Below are 23,827 nucleotides of genomic sequence, written 5' to 3' on the forward strand. Positions count from 1 at the left end.
CGAGCGCACATCGGCTGTTCGTCTGTCGGAGGACCGTGGGAGAAACAAAACGATATAAGCCCTTTGCTGTGATGTCTCGTTCTGTTCGTTTGCAAGTTCAAACTCACTTGTTCAACCCGTCCAGGTTGAGGATGCCGATCTCGCCGAAAAAGTCACCCGCCTTCATCGTGGTCAGCACCTTGCCAGTTTCGCTCAGCACCTCCAGGATGCCGTCGGCGATGATGAACATCTCCCGGGCGACCTCACCCTTCCGGCAGATCGAGTCGCCCGGCGTAAAGATGTAGGCCTTCATTTTCAGCACCAGGTCGTGCAGAAACTCCGGCTGGCACTCTTGAAATATTGTCACCTTTTTCAGCACGCTCAAATTGACATGTAAGGCCAGTTCGGTTTTAAGCTTGTCCGGCAGCAGCCCGAGTGCGGTGTTGATGTCTCCGCCGCCCTGTATTCGGCCGCGTGACCAGCTGTAATCGTACCACCGGAGTACGCGCCGCTTCATTCCACCCGGTACCTGTGGGAAAGGTGCCAAATTGAAGGACGGGATATGGAAATGTTGTGATTGAGAGCGAATGATAAAGCACATTCGGTACCGACCTTGTGGTGCCGCATGTACGTCTTTGCACCGTCCAGAAGTCGCTCGAACTCGAGACGGTTGGCATTGCGGTTCGTAATAACATTGCCCACCTGGCCGACGATCGTGGCAAAGATGAAGACACCAATCAGGTAGCTGACGATGGTGAACACGTACCTAATCGGTGGTATACATTGATCGATCAATATCAGCAATATAATTAGAATTCGTATGCATCTCATACATTAAAAATCGTGTCACTTTTTCTGATAAAATTGGCTTTCTTTGCTAGGAGAGGCATCATTATGCCACGTTATTGTTAAGATTTACAATGATAACTGGACCACCAACATTGTACTTGTACTTAATTGACCACAGTATTAATTGTATCAGATAAAGTTGATAAAGATAATAAATGTGCTTATGATATGAATATCAAAGTTTTCGAATATAATAACCTATCGCCTTATACTAGCATAACTGGCAGAAGCAAAACTTGTTTGGCAAGTTATGTTTTTATACTAAAGTGTCTGAATAAATCTCTGAAGGCTGTCACCGACATAGAAACACCGATCACGTTTGATCGGCAAACTCGTTCAATCTCGGCGAATTTTCATCCCAAAAAAACAAGCATTTGCGGCTGGATTAGCAAAATGGATGATTCGTTTGTGTGGATAGGATAGATATTCGAAAACTTTGATTAAGGTGTTTTGACCATCGGACTTTTGGGTGGAAAAGGTTAATCATGGACGACGGTACCAGTAATCGATTGCATTCTCGTTTCGTTCTAGTTTCAGCGAGGAGAAAGACAAGGATACTATGTATCGTGCGTTACAAAACTGTCGGCCTGTGAGGTTGTTATTTAATGCTTCAACCTCGTAACCAGACGTGTGTACCGCCTGCAATCTAATCAATCTAAAGTATGCCTGTTTTTCCTCGCACTATTACGGTAGAAAAAGGATATCCGTTGAGAATCAGGCAAACCCCCAACGAATTGAGATGGAAAGCAATATAGCAAAAAAAAAGAAGAAGAAAAATCATGAGAAAGGACGAACCGACGGACAGCCTCCAGAAAACTTCACCAAAATAACCACCGGTGACGGGTAAAGCGTAAACAAACGATCGATATCGGTATGGCATTATATTCGAAAACTTTGAGATGGGTTTCAGTATGAACACACATATTATTTGCACAGTGGAACAAAACAAAAGTGAGTATAAACCCGTGGCCACGCAACCATCTGCCGTGGATGGTGGAGCCATACGTCCTACCCGCGGGATGAGTTGAACTGCAGCAGTCTGGACTTGAGGCCGCGCCTGGGAAGTGATCTAGGGCCGTCCGCCGATTGTGACGGTCTGAGTCGATGCGTTTGTGTATAGAATACGCGAACCCAGGCGATTTAAAAAGAACAAGGGGTAGTAGTAGAAACAGTGTCGTGATTAAAACATTCAAACAACGATGTGGGGAATGGAAGTTAGAATCATGGTTTGCATTCGAAACTTACTCGGCATTCGTTTCCGGCGTCGGTAGGTCCCCGATGGTGGTTAGCGTCAGCGTCGACCAGTACAGGCTGCCGAGGTACTTGCGCGTGAGCGTGGCATAATCGCCGGGCCGATACGGATACACCCAGTCGCCCTGTGTGAAGAGAACCAGCGTCTTAAATTAGCACCGGGTGCCTTTGTTAACTTGAGCCGCTATGGTCTCCTACCTGGAAGCCCTCGGCCTCGGACAGCAGGAAGTAGAAGCATCCGAACCAGTGGGCCAATATTAGCAGGATGTGTATGAGGTTCACGACGCGCCATAGGTTAGGCCACACGGTGCGACTCTCTACGATGTAGTAATACTTGACCGCTCGATAGACCTGCGGGACAACATAGGAGGGAAAACAAATTTGGACCGTGCAAATTGCACCCAACCGCGGGATTTTTCCGCCTTGCTTTCTGTGACTTACTTTGAAAAACCGCGGAAATCGTAACATCGGCTGACTACCGAGCCGGAACTGTAGAATATCTAGCGGTACTAGTGCCGCCAAATCTAGGAGGAAAGCACGGGATCGGAGATAGTGGCCAGCCAGCTTCCGCGAGTCGTACACCTGTGGCAAGGGGACACCATGCAGTTAGGGTACCTTTGTGGAACGTTTCTAGTCATCAACGATCGTCGGACTCACCATCAGACCTTGCTCCAGGTAGCCGGTGCGCAGCTGTACCGCCACATCGAAGATGAATACTATATCGGTGAAGCAATCACAGGACAGCCAGAAGCGGCTCGCATTACTCTGCAGCTCCGGGAAGCTCTGGCGCACGATTAGCGTCCAGAGGTTGTACAGTATGCTGATCGTGACGAGCATCAACCAGTAGAAGTAGAAGTTCTCGTCCGGGTTCACGACCGTGCGCGGGATTTTGGCAAACCGACGCCTCCGTCGGACTGTTTTCTCGGCATCGGTCGCACCCTCGGAGCCGGTATCTTCCACCGTTTCCTGCAGAGGATAGGAAGAAGAGATGTATTACAATAAAGCACTAGACATCATAGGCAGTAGACATCATAGACATCATAGAAAGTAGACATCATAGGCAAAAGTTAGTACCAGCTGTTAGTATTTGGTAATCGATATAGAATCGAAAGTATCTTGGATCGATTAACTAGTTATATGTATCTGATCGTTGATATGTATTTTTAATTTGTTATACGTAAATCAAAGATTTACAAAGAAAGAGACTATTCGTAACGAATAACTGAATATCCCCGAGATACGCGATTAATACGGACGACGAACAAACTGCGTATATCGATTTTTTAGTTTTTCAGTTCATCTAATGCATCTAATTTTCGTGTAGTTTGGCCTTTTCATGTGGTTTTAACTACTACATTATTTATTTAATATTATTCTAACTAAAGATACAATTTCAGAGTTTTTGAGCGATTTTAAAATTAAATAGGGATCATAGTCTATGAGATACCGCATATCTCGGGGACTCCCTGTACTAATTTATGAAAACATGTCAGTTATTTTCATCAGTTACTACTAGAAGAATATTTATGTCAATAGCAAACAAGGTACATCAGCATAAAAAATATCAAAAATAAATTGACAGATAAATTGACAGAGTGTAAGCTACCCACCTGAGCTTCCGGTATCTGGCGCGTGGAAAAGCGTTTTAGAAAGGAATCCTCTCGCTTGAGAGGTGGTTTCTTCTGCATGGCAGAGGATATTTGTACCGTCGTGCGCAACTTCATCCATCGCTGGTTTGACTTCGTCCTGCAGTGTGAGCGCGGGTGTAGTTTTGACACATTTTCCCAACCATGCACACCGGGAAAAATCATTCCACATAACCAGACAAAATTGGACATGGCCAAAAGAGAAAACGTGGTGCAGTGAAGGAGTTGGAAGAGAATGGAAAAAGAGACAAAGGTTTGCAAAAGGTTAAAACATACTCTGCCAATCTGGGTACAGGGGAACTGGTCAGCTACTCAGTCAGTTACGCATTTCGTTAGCACACACACATTACGACGAAAAAAAGGAGTAGTAACAGAGAGATAGAGAGAGAGAGAGGCAGAAAAAGTATTAGTTAAAGAGAAAGAGAGAGAGAGCAAGGATCGTAACGGTGGCATTATCTGAGGGTCAAATTTCGAGCACACAAAGTCGTCTTAGTTTTCCAATCGCTTGTTTAGTGGATATTTCTGTTACTTTTTTTTGCTGGTATTTTTAGTTGTGTTACGATACAGTAGCTGATTTGAAAAGCAAAAACATACACACTCACACACACTCGAAACATGAAAATACGCTAAAGAGGGAAACGTAGCAATGCAGGGGAATGAACGAACACCGAAAGGTTTGGTTTGTAGTACGGTTGAGAGAGTCAAAACACTAACATAGAGATAACATGGAGACATAGTGAGGGGCTCCCAGCGAGGAGTGGCTAGCTATGGGCGTCTAGGACGGGGAAAATTGGTACACGGTTTCGCTAACCCACCGCACAATTTGAACACACATTCGAAACTAAACGAAAAACGTAAAACAAAACAAACAAAAAACCATCGGTCAAGTGGAATGACCTACCGGCTGTGACTTACTCATCGAAACGCATGAGACAACGCAACAACAACAGATTTGAGCTTGATCTATAACAGTACGTAAACGATGCACAAAACGGTGATAGAGAGTACATTCAGAAAAGAGGCAGAAATTAATAGGTGACAGAAGTGTATTTTGAACTAGGCAAGAAATATACGGGACTGAGGAAGATAGAGAGTGAGCCCGAAGAAGGACCGAGTCCACCATTCGGCAGGACTTGTGAGTTCGCCGTCTACTGTAATCGTATCCCGCAAACTGTGTGCCAGGTGCTGCGTGGTTTGTGAGAGAGGGTATCATGTGGCTGTAATTTCGCTCAACTGGGAATGGTTCTAATCATGTGTAAACGGATCCATTTGAGTGAAGTATGGGCGTTTTGAGTGGGAAATTCAGGTTTTTTCCCCATTGGTGCTGACGTGGTGGCGGATTGGAAGGCTCAGTTGGTTTAGTACGTGCAGAGCTCTTTACTATCGGGACGGTTCGTACAGCATTATACAGAGAGAGAAAAATAAATAGACAGACAGACACAGACACACACACACAAACAGACCGGACAATTAGAGAGAAAAGTAGGTTAGGGATAAGTTCAAGTGTTGTTAGTTTAGAGGAAGTAGTCCGGTGAATGTTATAACCACGAAAGTACAATTTGCTTGAAACGACAGGTAAAAGTAGATCATAACAGAGAGAGAGAGAGAGAAAGAGAGAAAGAGACGAAATAGAGACGAACGAACGAACGCCAACGAAACAGAAACGCACAAATTTCCAATCGCGCACAGTTTTGGGTTGCAACCTGTATGTTTTGTGTTAGAGTTTGCTAGAAAAATGCACAAAAAACAATCGAATTATGCACATGTACACATGTGTTTATCAGTGAAATCTGCAGCAATTGTGCGTTTGAATGTCTTTGTTGATGGCTATTGCTGCAACTTTCACCACTTCTAGAAACAGATACTAACAGTACATAGAGCTTAGGTTGAAAATGTCTCTTCTCTATCCTAACTCTATTCTATTAAACGAAAGTGTAACGTAACCTTAGGGTAGTTTGTAATTCGGTGCAGATTTCATTCATCCATCAAGGAAAAAGGTACCACTAACAGAAAAAGATGTTTCCACGTTCTAATATTCGTCCCAGAAGATCATCGTATGCTTTTGAACCGTATTTTACTTAATCGCTCGATGAGTTTTACCCCTCAAAACTGCATAATTACTAAGGTACTGATCCTGCAGACGGTTGTGATTAATGGTCAATTAGTTGTATTCTACACCAAAGCAAAAGGGACACTTTCGTGGAAAAGGTAGGCAGTTCCAGGATGTCCCTCGAGGAAAGCTAAACAGACCGAACTAATGGAAGGTAAACCACCGATACGGCCGGGCCGTCTTGTGAGCCTCAGAGATGGAGAGCTGGGTGATTTGGGGGCTGCTTCCTGGTGAAAAATATTTGGAATCCTTCAAATTAGCTAATAAAACAGCTTTCACTTCTGTGCTTGTGTTTGGGCATTGATTGCGACATCGTTTATTCTTAATTAAACTGCTTTCCTTGGTCTCTGCGTTGCTGGTGGTGGTGTTAAGTTGACTTTACCAATTACTCGTGACCAGACGGCATCTTAATGGTACGCGAAGTCAATCCAATCAGCGAATGAAAAAGGTCAACGCGATGTTTAAACGGATGGGCGAAAGTAACGTTAACTTTGGCCGTTGTTGACAGTGGTTTTGTGTAGCGTTTGTTGTAAACAGTGCTGGAAGGCTCAAACAGTTACTCTCACTTTTGTATCTAAAGTTGTTGTGAGACTGCCTACCTAAAATTCTCAACCAAATGTCTGCAAATACGCCAGGGGAACGCAGATCAGCCATTATATGCAGGATGATTTATTAATGGCTATGAGATCGTGGCTAACCTCAACCAACACCATCAACTGGTGACCCTTGGGGCTGGTGGTTTGGAAAATTTATGTAAGAAGTAACCGCAGTTGTAAGAGAAGAAAATTAATCTTAAAGTTTGCCGTATGTCCTCTGGCATCAAATGAATGCTTGCCATTCACCCTGACTGCTTGCTAGGGCTACCAAATTGCGTAGAAACCTAATTGGTGGTCGAAATTCAAATCAACATCTTTGGATTGTTTCCCTTGAGCCTTGTGTTTTGTTTCGTGGGAGCTAGCACGGTCACTTGAGCTCAAATTATCACGCATCTGTACCAAACGTTGATGGTATCGCTTGCATCCATCGCGACATTTGTCGCACCTTAAAAAGTGGTCCACAAATTTTAAATACCTTACGCTTGCGGGTCAAACCATAGCGTTCAATCGCAGGAGCACCACATTTGGCGTAGGCAATATTGAAATTTAATTGCTACCTATTTGTGTGATCCATTTTCGTGGTTTGCCATTTTACATGCCACTGTATGGTTGTGCGCTTTTGCGCTTCCGCCGGGTTTCGGTGGTTTTGCCGAAGACAAATTGGAAAACTTTTCCAATCAGCAGCCGCTCTGACGATCGGCGGGTCCGGCATCATAACGGACGGATGCTTTGAGGCTTTTTCTTTTTTTTCTTGGGTAAATGGATGACATCTATTATTATCGCGTTATTTTCACGTACGCGTTCCGCACACTATCTTGTGTGTGTGTTAGCTCTTTATTGCTTGATGGTCGTTTTTCATTAGAACATGGAAACATCTTTTCATTATAGTGGGGGAAGAGATTAAGGGAGGTGGGAAAGTGGGTAATTTTTTTCCTCTCGCCCATGACGCACATACTAGAATCGCAAAAGCGATGGTGAGATATATATTCGGAGAGCTAAAGCGCCGTGAGGCACCGTGAACCATATCAGCCGTACAAAGCTGTCCGTCTGGCGTGGTATGTTTTAATTAACGGGTGCCTGCCCAACGTTTCAACGCCTCTCTGGCTCGGGTGACGCAACTGCAGCTGCAACCGATAGTCTGTTGAATGATATCAACCTGTTCGTAACGACCTTTGACCCGGTAATGGTAAAAAAGCAGCAGTAGCAGTCGCTACTAGACGGGCTAAAGCCGACCAACGAACCGGCCCGGCTTGCAGGAAAAGGATATCAAGTAGAAAGGGAATGGCATCTTCCCTCTAATGTTCGCAAGACTCCGAGCGTGTGTGTGGGGCTGCTTATGTTCCGGATGCCTGTGTGTCTGTGGTGCGATTTCGGCTCATTCTCATTCTCGGTCATCACCGTTAACAGGATCATAAGTTTGAGTTACCACCGGCTAAGCTTATTAGCGTACGGCCGGGTACGCTGGTCCTTAGCGACTGCGGCAGAATGCTTTTGCGTAATCCCTCGGCAACCACTGTATGGTCGTCGCGAGCGTTGAGTCACTGAGTTTAGTGCCGGATTTTGTTACATGTGTATGCATGAATGGAAGAGGTGCAAGGTTGTGTTCCGTTGGTGAGGTTGCTTTGTCCGCACCATTTCAGTTTTAGTAGGTCAACTACCATGTTACTTAAAAATCGAACATTTAGGCAACCCGGTGGCTGTGTGCAACCGAAGCTACAAACGATTCGATGCGTTCCGCACAGGTAGGCTGGCTATTTTTACGCCAAACGCACGGTACGATGACATGTGAAATGGTGATGAGTGTTCATCATTCTTATGGAAGTATGTTTTTTTTTCTAAACCCTCAAACAAAACGCACGAGCAGTTCTAGCGAAACCGTGTGGTTCGTAAAATGGATGCATCAATGTGCCGGTACATGTTGGATACGCAAACAAACATACACACACACATACAAAAACACACACAAAGTATACAAACACACCCACACGCTCTACGCGTACGCTCATACACACATATGACACTGGTGCAGGTGCGATGGTGCCGTGCGTGGAAGTAACTACTTGGACGGTTGTAAAAAAAGGTCGGTTGGTACGAGCTGGGCGACTAGTAGTAGACTATCGGTGGCGCTACTGCGAGCTACGTTTTCTAGTTCAAATATTGCCGGACTTCTCCGGTCTAAAGCTAAACTCCGGTCAGTCTCACCGTCACTTGCGATACGCTAAGGTTCGTTACTGAATCATTTTCGAACATATACTGTTATACTAGAAAAGTAATATTTAGTTTCGCTGTCAAACATATTTGGTTCATTGATATAAAAACGAAAACATTAGAGAAAACAGATCGTGATAACATAAATTTATATCAAATTAAGTTTCAGAAGTTAGTTTATGATAGACAAATAATGGTAAAAAAGATTCCTATGAATTTACTTCTGCCACTGTATTTAATGCTTTTATATTAATCTTTTAAGTTGGAATTGTCAACTGAGGAACGAATTGATTATCTTTCTACAAATAAAATTTATCACTAAGCTGTTTATTTAATAAACACGTGTATTTGTAAAATAGCAGAAAGTGAAAACTTTACAGTTGTCTTCGAAATATGTCCTTCAAAGGTCAATTCTTCTAAGAAATGGTAAAACTCATTCAATATTATATTGAAAAAGAAACTTCATGACCCAAAATTGGACAATAAGGGTGTAATAAAGAAAAAAATCAAACGTTTTGTGTTAGAAGTACGAAACATTTAAAATTAATTATTAGAAAAGAAAAGAAGAAATATTATTATAAAATTGAATACAGTTCGATAATGAAAGCTAACAACAGGTACGAGGAAGTAAATAGACAAGAAACAGTCTAAGTATCACTTGTTAAAGACGTAAGGCATAACCGAAGAGCCAGAGTGAGTAATATCGACAAAAGAAAATGGGTAATACAATAAAAAAGGAGAAGATTTTAGCATTTGGCACCGTTCCTCTTGATTTTCCGCAGCGAACAGTAGTACGCCATCACGGCGCGTAGATTCTTCCAGCTCTGTGCGCCCCGTGTCGTGCCGTTGGAGAGGGATTGGCTGAGTTGCTGCTGCTGCAGCTGCTGCTGAGAGGACGATAGCTCGTCCTGCTGTTCCTGCTGCTGGTGCTGCTGCTGCTGTTGCGAATGGTACGACGATTGATCGAACTGATCGAACGATGAGGACGCAACGGACGGGTGGCTGACACGGTGCCGCGTAAGCAGCCCACTGCACGAACTCTGGCCGCCAACGCTATCGAACGACACCATACGATTCAGCCCGGTCGGCATGCTGCCGTCGTCGTCGTTGTCCCGCAGCGAGTATCGTCGGCGCTGTCTGCGCGGCACGCTGCCGGTGCGGCTGCCGGTGCGGGACAGTGGGTGCCGCTGCTGATGGTACTGGTACCATCGGGACATGGCATCGTGATCATGCTCGTTGAAGCTGTGACTACGGTCAATTGATTGATAGTGGCCCGGCACGGTCGTACGCCGCACGAGCCCGGTGCGGCTGGTGGTGCTGGATTGCTGCGTGGACTGGTAGCCGGCACGCCGGTAGCCGTCGTCCTCACTGTTCGTACGCGACACGAGCGAGGTGTGCACCTTCGGTGGCGACGACCGGTACGCGGCACGACTGAAACTAGTGCGTTTTGTATTTTGTTTCGATTTTGGGCGCGATGTTCGAGTTTTGAGAAGAGCAAAAAAGAGGGTGAAAGAAGGGGACTATTTACAAAAGAGCTTTCAGAGCAGGGAGGCGCGCAACATTTGCACCAACCGAACAAGGGAGACAAAGGGTACACAGCGCACGTAACACGTAACGACACACGAGTCGTTTGGTTGGACGGACAACAAAATAAGCCGTTAGCGGACAGGGGTGGGAAGATTTCGTCGGAGACGTTGTCACCAGCGAGTGCTGAAGGGACGTGAAGCGCCCTCTACCGGAGTGGAGCATCGCACACTTAATCTACTATCCGACGGACGGACGTCTTTGTAACGAGCAAGGCAAATGGATTCGGTCGCAGATTCATCATTGCCAAAGCACCAATTAATTACAACCGGATCGGTACAGCAGCTGTAGGTACCACGCGTAATGGATGGGATGGGCCTGTCCAGTCTGTCGCACAATGTAGGGCCATGTATTTGCGCCCGTTAAGTCTGCCTTTTCATTCGGATCTATTGTATCCATTGGTAAAAGATAATTTTGGTAGCTACTGAAACTTCACGATGAAAATGGGAAGTGGGAAACGGATAGGAAACTATTGTCGATTGCAGTCCTAAGAGTCCTGGAGTGTGTAATGTAAGCTGTGGGGTAGAAGCCGGTCCGTTTCGTGCCACAGTGTCTACCAGTGTGTGTGTGTGTGCGTAAGTGGGGTCTAGTAAATTAGCAGCAATAATTTGTTTGATCGCGACCAACGGAATGTACAGATCCTAAAAAAAGAACACCGAGGCAGCCTCGTCCCCGACAATGGAATGATGCACGACTGAATTAGGAAGGTAATCAATTCAAGACTAAACACTGCACGCTTGCTCGCTGGAATATATATATATATACATTGTGTGCGTGTGAGTGCCTCTTCAGCTTAGCGAACGGGACGCACTAAGGAAGGGAGTATGCTTTTGATTGGACAATTTCCGCCCAATTGACCGGCCGGGCTCGTGTGTGCGTATTGATGAACAGCACGACGGAACCACATACACACTGAGCGACACACACACACACACCAACTGCTAGAGCATTGGAACAGGAGTGTCACAAAGAGGGGCAGGGGCCGTGGCAGGGGGATGGTAGGTAGAATCAAGAAAAAGGTCGCATCCTGTTCCGCTCGATCCGCGCCAGTGCACTACTTACCGCTGGCCGGAACCCTTGCTGCCGGAGGAGGCCTGATTGCTCGAGTCATCCTCCTCGTCACGCGAGGTCGCTATTGAGGCGGTGCCGGTGTTTGTCCCCGGGGACAGCAGCGTCGGGCTCAGCAGGCTGGACGCATGCTCGCCGACGCCGCCTCCGGATCCACTTCCGGTGGCCCCGTGACCGGATGCAGCACCGCCGATCGCACCGAACGGTGTGGCCGCCGGGTTCGGGTGATGATGGTGCTGATGCATCTGCGAGCTGGCGGACGATATGGTCGAACATGTTGGTAGTATTGCCCCTCCGGATGCTGTCCCTGTTGCACTCGGATTCGTCGGGTCCATCTGAAAGCGACGAGCGATCGTACCGGGTATCGTTGACAGGGAGGGTGGAATAGAAAGAATCAGAAGAAAAGAACAAAACGTTAGTTTGCAACTAGACATACCATCTGTACTGCCCACTCGTCAGTGCGGTTAGGGGGCTTTTATTTTTGCTTTAGAGGACATGCGGCGTCACAGAGTGGCCGACTGTTTCGGGGAAGCTTGCTCACTAGCTATCAACTACGGCTCTGTGGTTTGCAGGCGTTAGAGGCTGGGAATGCTCGGCGTTGAGCGTATTGCATGGATTTATTCGAACAGGCGGGCAGTGCAGCGGTATGAGAAGAGCAAGCGTTGCAAGCGAAGCGTTGCTTAGTGTTTATGGGGCACACGGTGTTGCACCAGTCGGTGCAGTTGCATGTACTGTGCAAGGGTTTGGCCACGCAACGCGAAGAGGAAACACTAAAGTAAACAATGCTATCGCTTTCTGGCAGTGCATTTAGGCGGACTACATTGTGGCGAGAGCATAAACATTCCATTTGCTTACGTGAAGCGAAACTTTCCACCGAGGAAAAGGAGCAAATGGAATGCGCTTCGGTATTTGTACAATTGTTTTAAAAATAAATCGCTAAACTACCAGCCTGTGCGGACGGAAGCATATTGTTTGCGGTTTAGTGTTGGCTGTTAAAAGGTGCAGTATGTAAAAAATACCATAAAAATAGGATTGTGCTACAGCGGGATGCTATAAAACTTTATGTGAAGATGCAAAAATGTACATTTCTGAAACAAGAAATGCAGTTAGCGTTTTTACAATTTTTTTGCGGTGCAGCGAACTTTCATACCCAAAAAACAAAAATCAATCGGTAGCTAGCAATGGCGTACTTTGAACGACACATTTTCATTAATTACGTTTCAGGTAAGATTCTATCAAACAGGAATCCTTCTTATCCGGCTCCTGAGACACGAAGTAGTTATTTAATATTCGAGGTCGGCATGAACAGCAACATTCCCTCATGCCAGAGAACTAGACAGACCGAATGCTATAACGATTTTTAATAGACGTGCTTTTGTTTTGTTTTAGTTCGCCCAATTCATAGCGAAAGTTCGCAAAGAATGCCAAACTATTCGACAAACACACACACACACCGCTCGGTAGGAACGGCTCGACCGCGTGGCTCAATGCTTCAGTTTTCCTATATTTGTTGTGTCTTTCTTCACATCACAACTCATTCCTTTCTGACGGGGAACTTTCCACTCGCATCCCTCACTGGCATGGCCACTAGGAGCGCTGGGAGCCGCCTTGGGGAGAATGGTACGATTGATTCTATTATTTTCGAATCTTCAAATGCCACTCGAGCCAAATCGATCGATCACCCGGGGGGGATTGTCCCTGGGTGGACGGAGACAGCCCCGATGCGACGTGGGACGGAATCCCTTCGAACGGGTCAATGGGAAAGGGTCCCGACAGGGCTTTGGTGGGATTAAATTCCTCACCGGCGACCGGCGGAGGAGGGATGTAGCATCAATTCTGGTGGCGTTTGCGTTGTGGTTCATTGAATTCAGACAACGCTGGGATAGTGGGAGCTTTCACTCCCCGCCGTATCCCGCGCAACCGTGCGCGGTGAGTGCTTTTTGCGAATGCTTCCCTAAGGATAGGCAACCAGGCTTTTGGATGGAGTGAAAGCAAACGTGATCCCCGCGTTCGACGGGCGATGATTTGATGGATACGAAATCAAATATCTCGGAGCTCAACGGGAGCTGGTCGTTTGATACGCAGCTTAAGCACAGCTGCTCGCTAACATATGGGCGATGTATTGTCGAGCAGTTAATATATTAGGGAAGAGATTATTACTAAAGTTCTGCAAATAGTTTGAATGGTTTCAATGCTGATAGGATTAAGTACAATAATTTGTTGTGTTCAATTTTGATTACAAAAAATATGTACAAAAAGTTTTTAAAAAAGTTTTTACAAAATTCAATCGTTTGTACAACATGTTTGCTAATCTACATTGATTTAGAAACAAAACATACAGTTTAATTCAAAAATATAGTAAATATATTCACAAAGACGGGTAAACAAAAGGACATGCGTATAAAGTGCAATAAACGTATGGTTGAGATTATTGAACATGTCTAAAACGAACAAAAAACCTAAAGCAAAAAATGCTTTTGAGAATGTGTTGCAAAATTGAATAAACGAAATGCGAGAGCAACACTAACGAAACTGTCACTGAAACGTTGACAGCGAAGGTGTTATGCTAAGCTCAGTTTCATTCCACATGACAGTTTGGCAACGCGCAGAAGTAAGAAAAAATTGCACAAAAATGTTATTGAAAAGTTAACAAAGCAGCGAAAAGCGCAGCAAGAAAAGACCAAACTCTGCGGTATCGCCAGCAGCAAGAAGTAGAAGTTTGCAAGTTTGACACAGGAACACAAAAATAAAAACGGCTTTGCACAGTTCGGTGTTGAATCGCAGGCAGGTAAGGCAAAATACTTAAAGAAAAAACACAGTAGAAAATGTGGAACGTGGTAGCAGGCAAGAGGTCGGGCTTGCGGAGGGGACATTTTGCGCCGCTGCTGCTGCCAGCCGTAACGTACCGTCGTACCGTTTGCCCAGGAAATCCCGTTCAAGCTGACCGTCGAGCCTAACACCAGACGGTTATCAACAAATAACACCTCAATGTCAACATTTATCCTGCTGGAAAATAGAGAGAACAGAAAGAAGAAGATGAATGCTGTGGGGTGGATGAGAGTAGATGAATGCTGTCAAAAAAAAGCAAAACAAAACCAAAATAAACCCACGATGAAACGAGCTGCTTATCAAGGGAGAGATTCTCTGTAACCGTGGCAGAATGATGGGCTGAAAATAATGCATAATTTACTTCACTCTTTCGTTCGCAATAATTTGCTTCTATTTTCATACTCTATTTCCAATATCGGACGGCATAAATGTAACGAATACAAATTGATTGCAGCCCGAGCTGACTGAAAAGAGATTATGAAAGGCTTCAGGTTTTCCTTTCTTGTTTGACGCGATTGAAAAGGGGGATGTTGCGATTCAATTTGTTCAAAATTCGTTCCCCGAATGTTCGCTATTGCCCATTGTTGCCCGGGAGCTTTTGGGAAGGTAACCCATCTCGCGAAATGGGTATACGAGTAGAGAGAGAGAGACTGAGAGAAGAGAAAAAGGATACTTTACACAAAGCGATACATACAAAAAAGCACATGCGTGAGGGAAGCAGTAGAAAATCAATTCACCTCTTTCAATGACAGGATAATGGGGAAATGGTACGAAATACGAGTCTGCAATCACGCTCGCGTCGTGAGATTGTCACAGTGCGCAGTGTGAGATGGAGTAGGAAGAAGGCAATCACACACACACACACATATACACACACACTCAGATACAGAAAATATTAAAAACTGGTTCCTAAGGTTTCGAATGTATCCTGAAGAAGTTTCGCCAATTCTTGCTAAACACTCACGATTGCATCGCCATGTGTGAGATCCATCGCTTTCCCGATTCTGTTAAAACTTTGGTTAGAAACTCATTGCAAAAGCTTCCGTGGGAAGTTTTCATTTTTGCAATTAAATATACCTAAACGGTTCATATTTCAACTTTCGCAAGCTTTTGATATCGTCAGCCACGTTTTGAAGTGTTTTTGCTGCTGTTGAAATGTTTCCCCTCTGCCTACCCGGGTGTTATCCAGAGTTTAACGCGCGTTTTATTCATGAATTCATTACTGGTTGCTGGGTTCGTTGTAAGCGATCTATATCTATGGCCAGAAGAAGAACTTTGTAATCATACTTTGTGAGTTGCTGCATCTGTTATTTTCAGCTTCTTTTCAGGAGTTTTGTAAACGAGTGAAACTCTAAAAAGTGCAAACAAAGCATATACTGTAGACGCCGTAATGTATGCAAACTTGTTCCCTGTTACGAATGTAGCATTTTCATCGCAACAAACATCCCCGTTATTTGAAAGCAATTGAAATTGTGCTTTATAATACTGATTTGTAAGCTGAAGGAACACGTCGGCAAGTCTTCGCCGGAGTTTTCGTACATAATGAGCAAGAACAATTCCCAGCCCAGTGCTGTCAGGCATGCATCAGGTGTGTTCGACCAGTTGCGCCACTGGTATTGCATCATTAACCTGATTTCTTTGGGGAATAATTTATGCTCTGTGCATTTTTCACTCGCGGCGACTGTGGGCTTTCGTGGCTAGCTTGCACGCATTGGTGTAGAGACGACATACAATAGTTTTGCAAATGGTTTGATACATCTATAGGACGACGAATAAAGGGTATTTTTGTTGTTGCAAAAATAATGGCCTGATTGCAATAAAAGCCAGCCCAGCTTCCCAGCAAGCCCGTTAAAGTGCTAGGGTTTGGTGAAGCGAACGCAATAAAAGAAAAACAATAAGGCGGAGGAGGAGCGACCCTCGTGGCTCGTGGATCCAATTTCGTTCGGCGTGTTACGGCCCCCACCGGCAAAGTGCAGTGAAGCGAGAAAGTTGGATGCGTGAAGCGTGCAGAAACATACTGTTTTACAGTCACTCGCCCTCCGTCTATGGCTAGTGGCGACAGCAATAGTCCCCCACAGTTTCACAGAGAAACGATTTCAGCAAATTGTTATTTATTGGTTATGTAAATGGGGATTGCTTAAGCCTGGGTAGGATAATGCAAAGGGCTTGCTGCGTTGGGTAGGATACTGTGCGGCAGTTTCTTGTTGCATTCATGTCAAGGTCAGCTTTAAGGTATCGTGAGGCGGTTACGTGACATAACCTCATCAGCAAGATGTTTTTGTGTCCTTTTAATGAACCATTTAATTAGTGACAGTTTATGTTACAGAACTGTTCCTTGCTCGGTTTGGATTTTTACACCATTTAAGTGTACAAAAAAAAAACAATATTCAACGCTCATCTACAACCACAATGCTAAACGGCATTGCGTAACACGTTTTGACATTGATCTGTAACATGCTCTCTTCCAGCGAGTTGCTGGGGAATGGCTCACTTGTTGGAGTGCAGTGGGAGTGTAATCCACTTACCGAAACTGTCGGAACGAATTCGACACACGGACCGGGACGACATGCTCCCGCAGGACAGCAGACCCGATGCACGATTCGCACTTTGGGCAACAACTTTGTCAACATTCGTCGTCCCTTGGCGACATCCGTTGGCCGCAAGTGGATCGTTAGGATTTGCTCCTTCTTGCCCTTCCCGACTTCCTCCACTTCCCGCTCTTACACATTATCGTTTCACTTTATTTTTCTTCCCTAGCGGAAAGTCACAGCACCGGTCATTTCTATGACACTCTGAACTCGTGGAGACATGGTCCGATAGTAGTAACGTGCAGTGTCACGCCGGTTGCGTTTGTGTGTGTGTGTCAATCCCAGCACCGAGGCACGGGAATCATAATAATTCTCGGTGATGATTTGGTATAGCGTTTTTTTTGACCTCACAAAACAGGGGAAAAGGCCCTGGGGAGCGGCCAGTGACCGGGAGATGGGTCTGTTTGGATAGGTTGTTCCAACCTTTTTTTGTTGTTGTTGGTTCTGCTTGGTTGGTAGAGGTTGGTTTGGGTAACAGATTGGCAATAAGAGAGATGACATGCCGTATGCGTTGTCATATGTGTTGCCCATAAAAAGTTATGACGTTGTATTGAAGGGCCATTTTTTGTCGAGTCCCTGTTCCCTGGGTTGACTTTTTTGTGACCTTTCATTATGCAGGACCGCGCTAAACCGAACGGATTGGATTTTGTTTACTTAACAGCTTCAAACCACGTTTGTCAGTTGTCACGTGGGGCACATTGCTGGTCATCGAGGAAGGTGAAAGGATGGATGTGGATTATTTTTGGATGGCTTTCTTTTTTCGATGGTAAACATGATTTATGAGCTTAAATGCGGGTTTTGAGCTGTTGATTTGTCATGCGTATGCTAAAGCCTAAAACATTTTGCCGCTGTTGTCGCTGTTAAATGTCTGTCAGTTTCCGTCCGTACCAATCTGTTGTTAAAACATTGAATTAGTTGTTTAATTATGCTTTTCTTTACATCATCTCTAATTGAATTACGTTAAAAAATCGAATAAAACCTATGGCTTAACTTTAGTTTCTTAGTAAAGTTGAATTTATACATATTTATGATACATTATGAGAATTTGTTGAAGTAAAATTCAAAAAATTCCTTTTTATTTGCCGCTCGTAGTAGATGAAATATTGGAGTTTCAATTTGCGACTATATTGTGTTCAAATAATCTTCATTCCACTGATACATTTGAATATTGCTTAATTCGCATTCTTGGAACAGCATGTATGCGGGCAACTAGAAATTTGAGTCTATGTCGTGTTGCAGCAATCCTTATGAAACCGTAGTCGAATACCTCAACTGTGGAATTTAATAATGTTAGAAAGAGTTGTAAATCAGTGAGTTAACGAAAGTAATGTTATGAAACTGTTAAATTAATGTAGCTTCTACTGTTCCAAATAGATTTGAACGAGAAATAAAGCTAGTAAGTTTTATTAGTATGTTCACACATTCGTAGATAATTGCTAGACTCTTTTCCATAAATAATCAAAGAAGTACTTGATTCTTTGAAAAAATCTCACAATTTACACTCTCTCCATTCATGACTAAACCATGTTATTCTACGATAACGACTCTTTTACCATCCATCACTCGTATTAAAGCCCACGCTGCAACTTATGTTTGAAGCGTGTGTACGCGCTTTATCTTCATTCGAAAACCAGCAGAGCCGCCGAGGATCGAGAAGGCCAATGTGGCGTGCTAGAGTGGAAAACAAATTTATTCCATTTTTGCAAACATTTGCTCATGCGATATGCGAACAGGATCAGACGGATTTCGTGGGTTTTTGGAACGTGTTATGAAACGTTATACCGCACGTCCGTTGCGTGATGGGTCGATGTAAGACAAAAAGACTGTTTGAAAAATATAATTTTGTTACTGAAAGCTTGCGGATCGTTTCAATGGTACAATGATGAAACATAAAACAACTAATAACGCTAGGAGTTTGGGATAAAAAGGAGTTTTATTTAAATCATGATTGAATGGTTCGTATTACTATAGCAAACGGCGTACGAACGGCGTTCGTATGTGCAAACGGCGAAACAGAAAAAAAGTACAACACTTACAATACCTTTTTTGCCAAAGCGGTGCTGCAACAAATTCACACGTGAGTATGGCAACATACAGCGCAGCAAGACGTAAACCAAGATTTTATGCATCACACTCCGATAATCCTGCTCGTATTGACTGTGATGTGGAAAAGGAAGTGTACTGAGCCGTTTTATTTGTGTACAAATTTAAGCCGAGACATCTTGTAGATCTCATCTTGACAACAGAGACAGTTGTGCAAGATGAAATAACGGAACACGGTTTGTGAAGCGTAAAGCGAGTGAATAAACACGAGAGCTTTACTTTTCCTACGCCACAATCCGTACGCAAGCCCGATCCGTTCCTCCCAACGCCATCCAACGCAACTGGTGCGCAACGATGGTGACGATAATTTTGTTTGCAAATCTCTGAAAAATCACGAAAACACGCTATTTGATATCGAATCACACGTACACATGCACACAATGCGCGTGTTCTTCGTTAAGCTTGAATGCACAGCCCCAAATACGGCGCAAAACTGTCTGCCTTTTGGTTGAAATCGGGGAACATTAAGCTCGTAAAACATATCGAATGACCGTTGAATCGATTTTATTGGATCCTGTTTCTCACTGAACGACGAAATGAGTATCAATTGAATCCCGTTGCTAGCTGTTACAGTAATAGGAAATGTTGGGATGATGGTAAATAGGAGTGGAAATCTGTCTATTTCGATTGGAGAATGGAGACGCCTGGTGGCAAGCTATGGGCACGCTTGCTGGTCATTAGATTGAATTGTGGTTAGTTGTCGTGTTTTAAGTTGTAAATACGATTGAAAATAAACAGATTGTACAAATTGTTTTTGCAGACCCAACAGTGCTTGAAAATTAAACAATCTGATTGATTGATTGCACATGTCAAAACTTCAGAAGAAATAATCTTGGCTGTAGCTATTCTCAAAACTCCATGGTTCTAATTCAAGTTAATGTTTTAAGTTCATTTTTAATAAAGTAACCAATAAACCATTCATGTATAATCATTTCAAAATCTATAATAGTTCTACATCTTCTTTATGCAAACCAATACTAAATTGTAGCAACTGTAACACTTCAATGTAATTTCATTAATTGTTGGAATGGAATGGAATCGAATCGATGGTTTTTAGGTTCTTCAAAACTGAACATGTTAGCAAGAATTCCTTTCGAAAATGTTGCTCATGCGAGAGAAGTGCGAATGAACATGGCTTTTCACGTTAGATTTGTTTATATCGGATTGATTTGATTTGGCGTCTGGCAAACGGATGAAGTCCTGTTCAAACAATCTGGCTGTCATATGAAACGCTGTAAATGTCGGTATTCAGAAAGTGAAAGTTGATTAATGTTTGCTTTCCATGTTTGGTGAAAGTACGATAGCTCAATGCGTTTTTTTGTATTAGAGATTTTCTACATTTTCCTATGACGTACTGTGCATTTTGAAAGCTATGTATAGAATTGATTCGGGAATATAAGATTGTAATAATGTATGAAACTGTCACTGAAATATTACGCAACTATTTTTACGGTACGAACAGAAAACAGTGTGGAGAACGATAAAACGCATCCCATCCACCGAGATACAGTTTCATTCACATCTCTAATCCTATTTACCAACACATGAGAAGGCGAAAAAAGCACCTAGCTCAATGAAGCATCCAATGGATTATTCAAAACTTATCTACCCGGTGGTTTGGGCACCACGATTCCTGGAAAGCGCTATCCCTTTGGAACAGTTAGTGTTCGTGTCTAGCGCGCCACCAACCTTACAATGTTGTGGTTGTTCTGCAGTGAAGTTTCGTCGTACGCTGTCGACCAGGACAAAATGTACAACGAAAATAGGTGAGTGAGTGTATGTATCTATGTGTGTGTGTGTGTTAGTATATGTTATTTTAAATTTGGTAGCTGCCAAAAACTGTAACAAATTTTACCATCCACAGGGTTGTTGCTTGCTCAATTCATCAGTGGTCGTTTCCACCCAGTACTCAGTGGTACATCGTGGGCTGACCGATGGTTAAAGTTTGGGCTGGACAGGACGATCCGAAAAATAACCGCCCGCTTTGTTTTGCCTTAGAGAAGGTTGCACATCACTGGCAATGGTATGAAGCAGGCTGCTGGCTAGCTCTGGGAAGCCAAGCATGATAATAATGTGCCCTATTGACAATCTACTCGGCATGCTGCAGGTTGATGTAAGTCCGGTCCTTGTACGAGGGTGTTTGGTAAAATTTTGGTGTTGTTCTGAATACTTTTTTGTTATATGGCGGTCGTTCGTACAGTTCATTGTGTTGGCTGTTTTCGCTGGCTGTTTCGAAGATGATGGTCATAAACGTCAACAAGAGTTTTATGCAATATTTTAATATAATTAGCGTATAATGCAGCTTATTCTGTTTTGGTAGTTTGGAGCCACTCGGTGACATTGGTAGCATTTAATTATCTTTTGCAGGAAAATTATGCATGAAACTGTAATGAAATTATGATGTTTCACATTACCTGTCAACTTTGACATTGTACACCTATACTAGGAATAATTCAGCTATTTACTAAAACTGGTAACTTTAAACCCTGATTTAATTATCATCTTTCTGAATTAGGTTGTGCTAACTTCCTTCAAATTAACACATCTGCGGTTATCCAATTTCATTGAAATGATTGCTCTCCATTGCAACCATTTTTAATGGTACATCACTTGTTCGTGTTCGTTGATTAGTTGCCATAACCTAAATAGTACGGTGATCAAACGGTGGTCAAAGGTGTGTATAAAGTTTAAATGTGGCGTTTTAATGGAGCAAACGCCTACACTAAGATGCGTGCCCATAATTCACAAACACGCACACTCCTAAAGGACGAAACAAATCAACAATTGAGCCAAAGTAACTCGTGCTTCATCGTGGTACATGTAATTTGGGAAAGTAATTATTCGACAAGTGTTGATCGCCAGATTCCGTCAAGCTTAAGGTTACGCTCTACTGTCAAGCTGAAGGTGAGTGCCAAGAAAGCGAAATGGACTTAAAATACCTTTGCTTCCTACGTCGTTTGCTACAGTAATCCCTACCTATAAGCCACACACACACACACACACGCACACACTATCTAACTATCACACGTGGGTATTTATTAGCTCGAGAAGGACGAACGGCACCAAGCAATGGTACCGAGCGCCGCGACTGATGTAACAAGCAGCAAACCGAAAATGAAAGTAACCCAACGATACATACCTGCGACTCAGTGTCTGCCAATAAGTGCTCCAGTTCCTGATTGTCTCAAAGAGTGTCATGTTTGTTAATGTATTTCGGGTGGGTTAATAATTGGTTCGACATTTAGTGGTATTTAAAAATGTCGAAAGAAAGAGACAGACAGAAAGAGAGAGAAGGAATCAATCAAAGCGTCAAGATGAAGCATGAAGTGGATTGTATTTTGCGAGATTTGGGAGCACTACACAAGAACTTAAAGCATCTTATGACAGGTGCTTTAAGGGAAACAAAACCGGGGAACGTAATATTTCAAACTGGCACCAAAAGCAGGGAAATAGTGCGAACTTCTCGCCCAGAACCGAAGGACGGATACAAACACTATACACGGGTAAGGAGGATAATTTCATGCGCGAAGATTCAAATCCCCCGACCCCCGCAGAACAACAGCCAAACCAGCTGTATCGCCGCCTTGTAAGGGAGAAAAGTTGTGAATTACGAAACCTTCTAAGAATTCCGTTATGCCTTTCGGCCCCTATCGAGACCAGTCCGATGACCGGTGTTGTTGGGTGCCACACAATGAACGACGACGGTACATTTTAAGGAAATGAATCAACATACCGGACAGAAAAACATAAATCACCGTCTCACTTTCACGCGGGGGGCGCATGGGGTCAGGAGCTTGGAAACGGGTCGGCAAGGCCAGAACGAGCGTTCTTGCAACTAAAACATGAATAAAATCAGTGCGCGTCTTGTATCTGTGCGGTAAACTTTCTTCCTGTTACGTGTGCCGTCCCACACCGGAGTCACGAAAGCATGAGCATGTTCATTTCTTTTTTGCGGGTTAGGGAGAAGAAACTTTTTTAACTTTCTTTTTTTTACATTTTCCCTGTGATAAGCTGCATCACGCTCGACGATAGGGAGCAGCAGAAGGTAGCAGAGTCGACCTCGCTCGCGGTTGTGAATTATGCGTATGTTGCGCAATCAAAATGACATGCAGCACAAGGACGGTTCACGCCGGAAGCTTTTACTCAAAGCCAGCCCGCATGGTGTGCGGGTTAGCAGCTGGCAGCCACCGTGATAGGAGTTGTTTATTTTTCTCGTTTTAATCCGCCGAATGGGCATGGTTTTGCTCCATGCTTGATGTTCCTAGTAGCAGACGCTTTGCTGGGTTGAGCTAGTGGAAAAAGACGTATAAAGCTCCTGCCATCCCTGGGTGGCCGGGCTAAACAAAACAACTTTTTGTATGTGACAAGCATAAACGCCCATTTCCGTTCTGGCTGCGTGCGGTGTCGTTCTATACCGGATGCCACGCATGCCGGTGTACGGGTTCAAACGGACATGACAAAAAGCGAAATGACAGATGTAACCAATTTCCGATAAGAAATCGATTGATGTTGTTTTCGTATGAACTGCTCAATAAATCATCCCTCATTTCCTTTCGCTGCGCAGCGCTGTGGTTTACAACGTTGCAACCAATACAGAGAAGGGCTTATGATGTAAAAAAACAAAAGCGTTTCACAAAGCGCAAACATAACTCGGACAAAGAATGAACAATGGCAACAGAAGGTTGTTGTTTTGAATCTTCAACTAAATGTGTTGAGTTTTTGGGGAAAGGGAACACATTAAGCACCACGCATACATCAAGAGGGTAAATTGTATTAACGGAAATTACAATTGAAATTTTTACATCAGAAAACATTGATAACACTGGAACACAACACAACACAATCGTTTTGGTACCATCGAATGCAAAACATTTAAGCATTGGTAAAAGGATTACAATCAAAGGGGCTTAGTGCATTGGATTTGAATTTATTGAAGAATAGAAATCACGGAATTATCTGAACCATTACTGTGTGAAGGTGAATAAAGAGATAAAAAAAGAGCACAAAACGTTGACA

At 43.8% G+C, this 23,827-nt stretch overlaps 1 protein-coding gene across 10 annotated transcripts in view; it reads right to left on the reverse strand.

Moving 5' to 3' along the window:
• LOC120948468 (uncharacterized) overlaps positions 1-23,827 on the reverse strand; it is a 93,520-nt gene that overhangs the window by 14,387 nt on the left and 55,306 nt on the right. For 6 of the 10 annotated variants that reach the window (XM_049605547.1, XM_049605543.1, XM_049605545.1 and 3 more), the window contains 11 exons: positions 14,198-14,297; positions 11,286-11,626; positions 3,690-3,825; positions 2,737-3,045; positions 2,521-2,661; positions 2,278-2,430; positions 2,074-2,204; positions 1,841-1,924; positions 592-745; positions 108-508; positions 1-22 (listed from right to left, as the gene is read on the reverse strand). The exon at positions 1-22 is cut by the window's left edge and continues 293 nt beyond it. In XM_049605547.1, the coding sequence (XP_049461504.1) occupies positions 1-22; positions 108-508; positions 592-745; positions 1,841-1,924; positions 2,074-2,204; positions 2,278-2,430; positions 2,521-2,661; positions 2,737-3,045; positions 3,690-3,825; positions 11,286-11,626; positions 14,198-14,297 (1,972 nt within the window). Of the gene's footprint in view, positions 23-107; positions 509-591; positions 746-1,840; positions 1,925-2,073; positions 2,205-2,277; positions 2,431-2,520; positions 2,662-2,736; positions 3,046-3,689; positions 3,826-11,285; positions 11,627-14,197; positions 14,298-21,950; positions 21,987-23,827 lie in introns of all 10 variants that reach the window. The other 4 variants (XM_049605541.1, XM_049605546.1, XM_049605544.1 and 1 more) reach the window with 3 other exon arrangements.

The sequence above is a fragment of the Anopheles coluzzii genome, chromosome 2, assembly GCF_943734685.1.
Source record: "Anopheles coluzzii chromosome 2, AcolN3, whole genome shotgun sequence".
Classification (NCBI taxonomy): Eukaryota; Metazoa; Arthropoda; class Insecta; order Diptera; family Culicidae; genus Anopheles; species Anopheles coluzzii.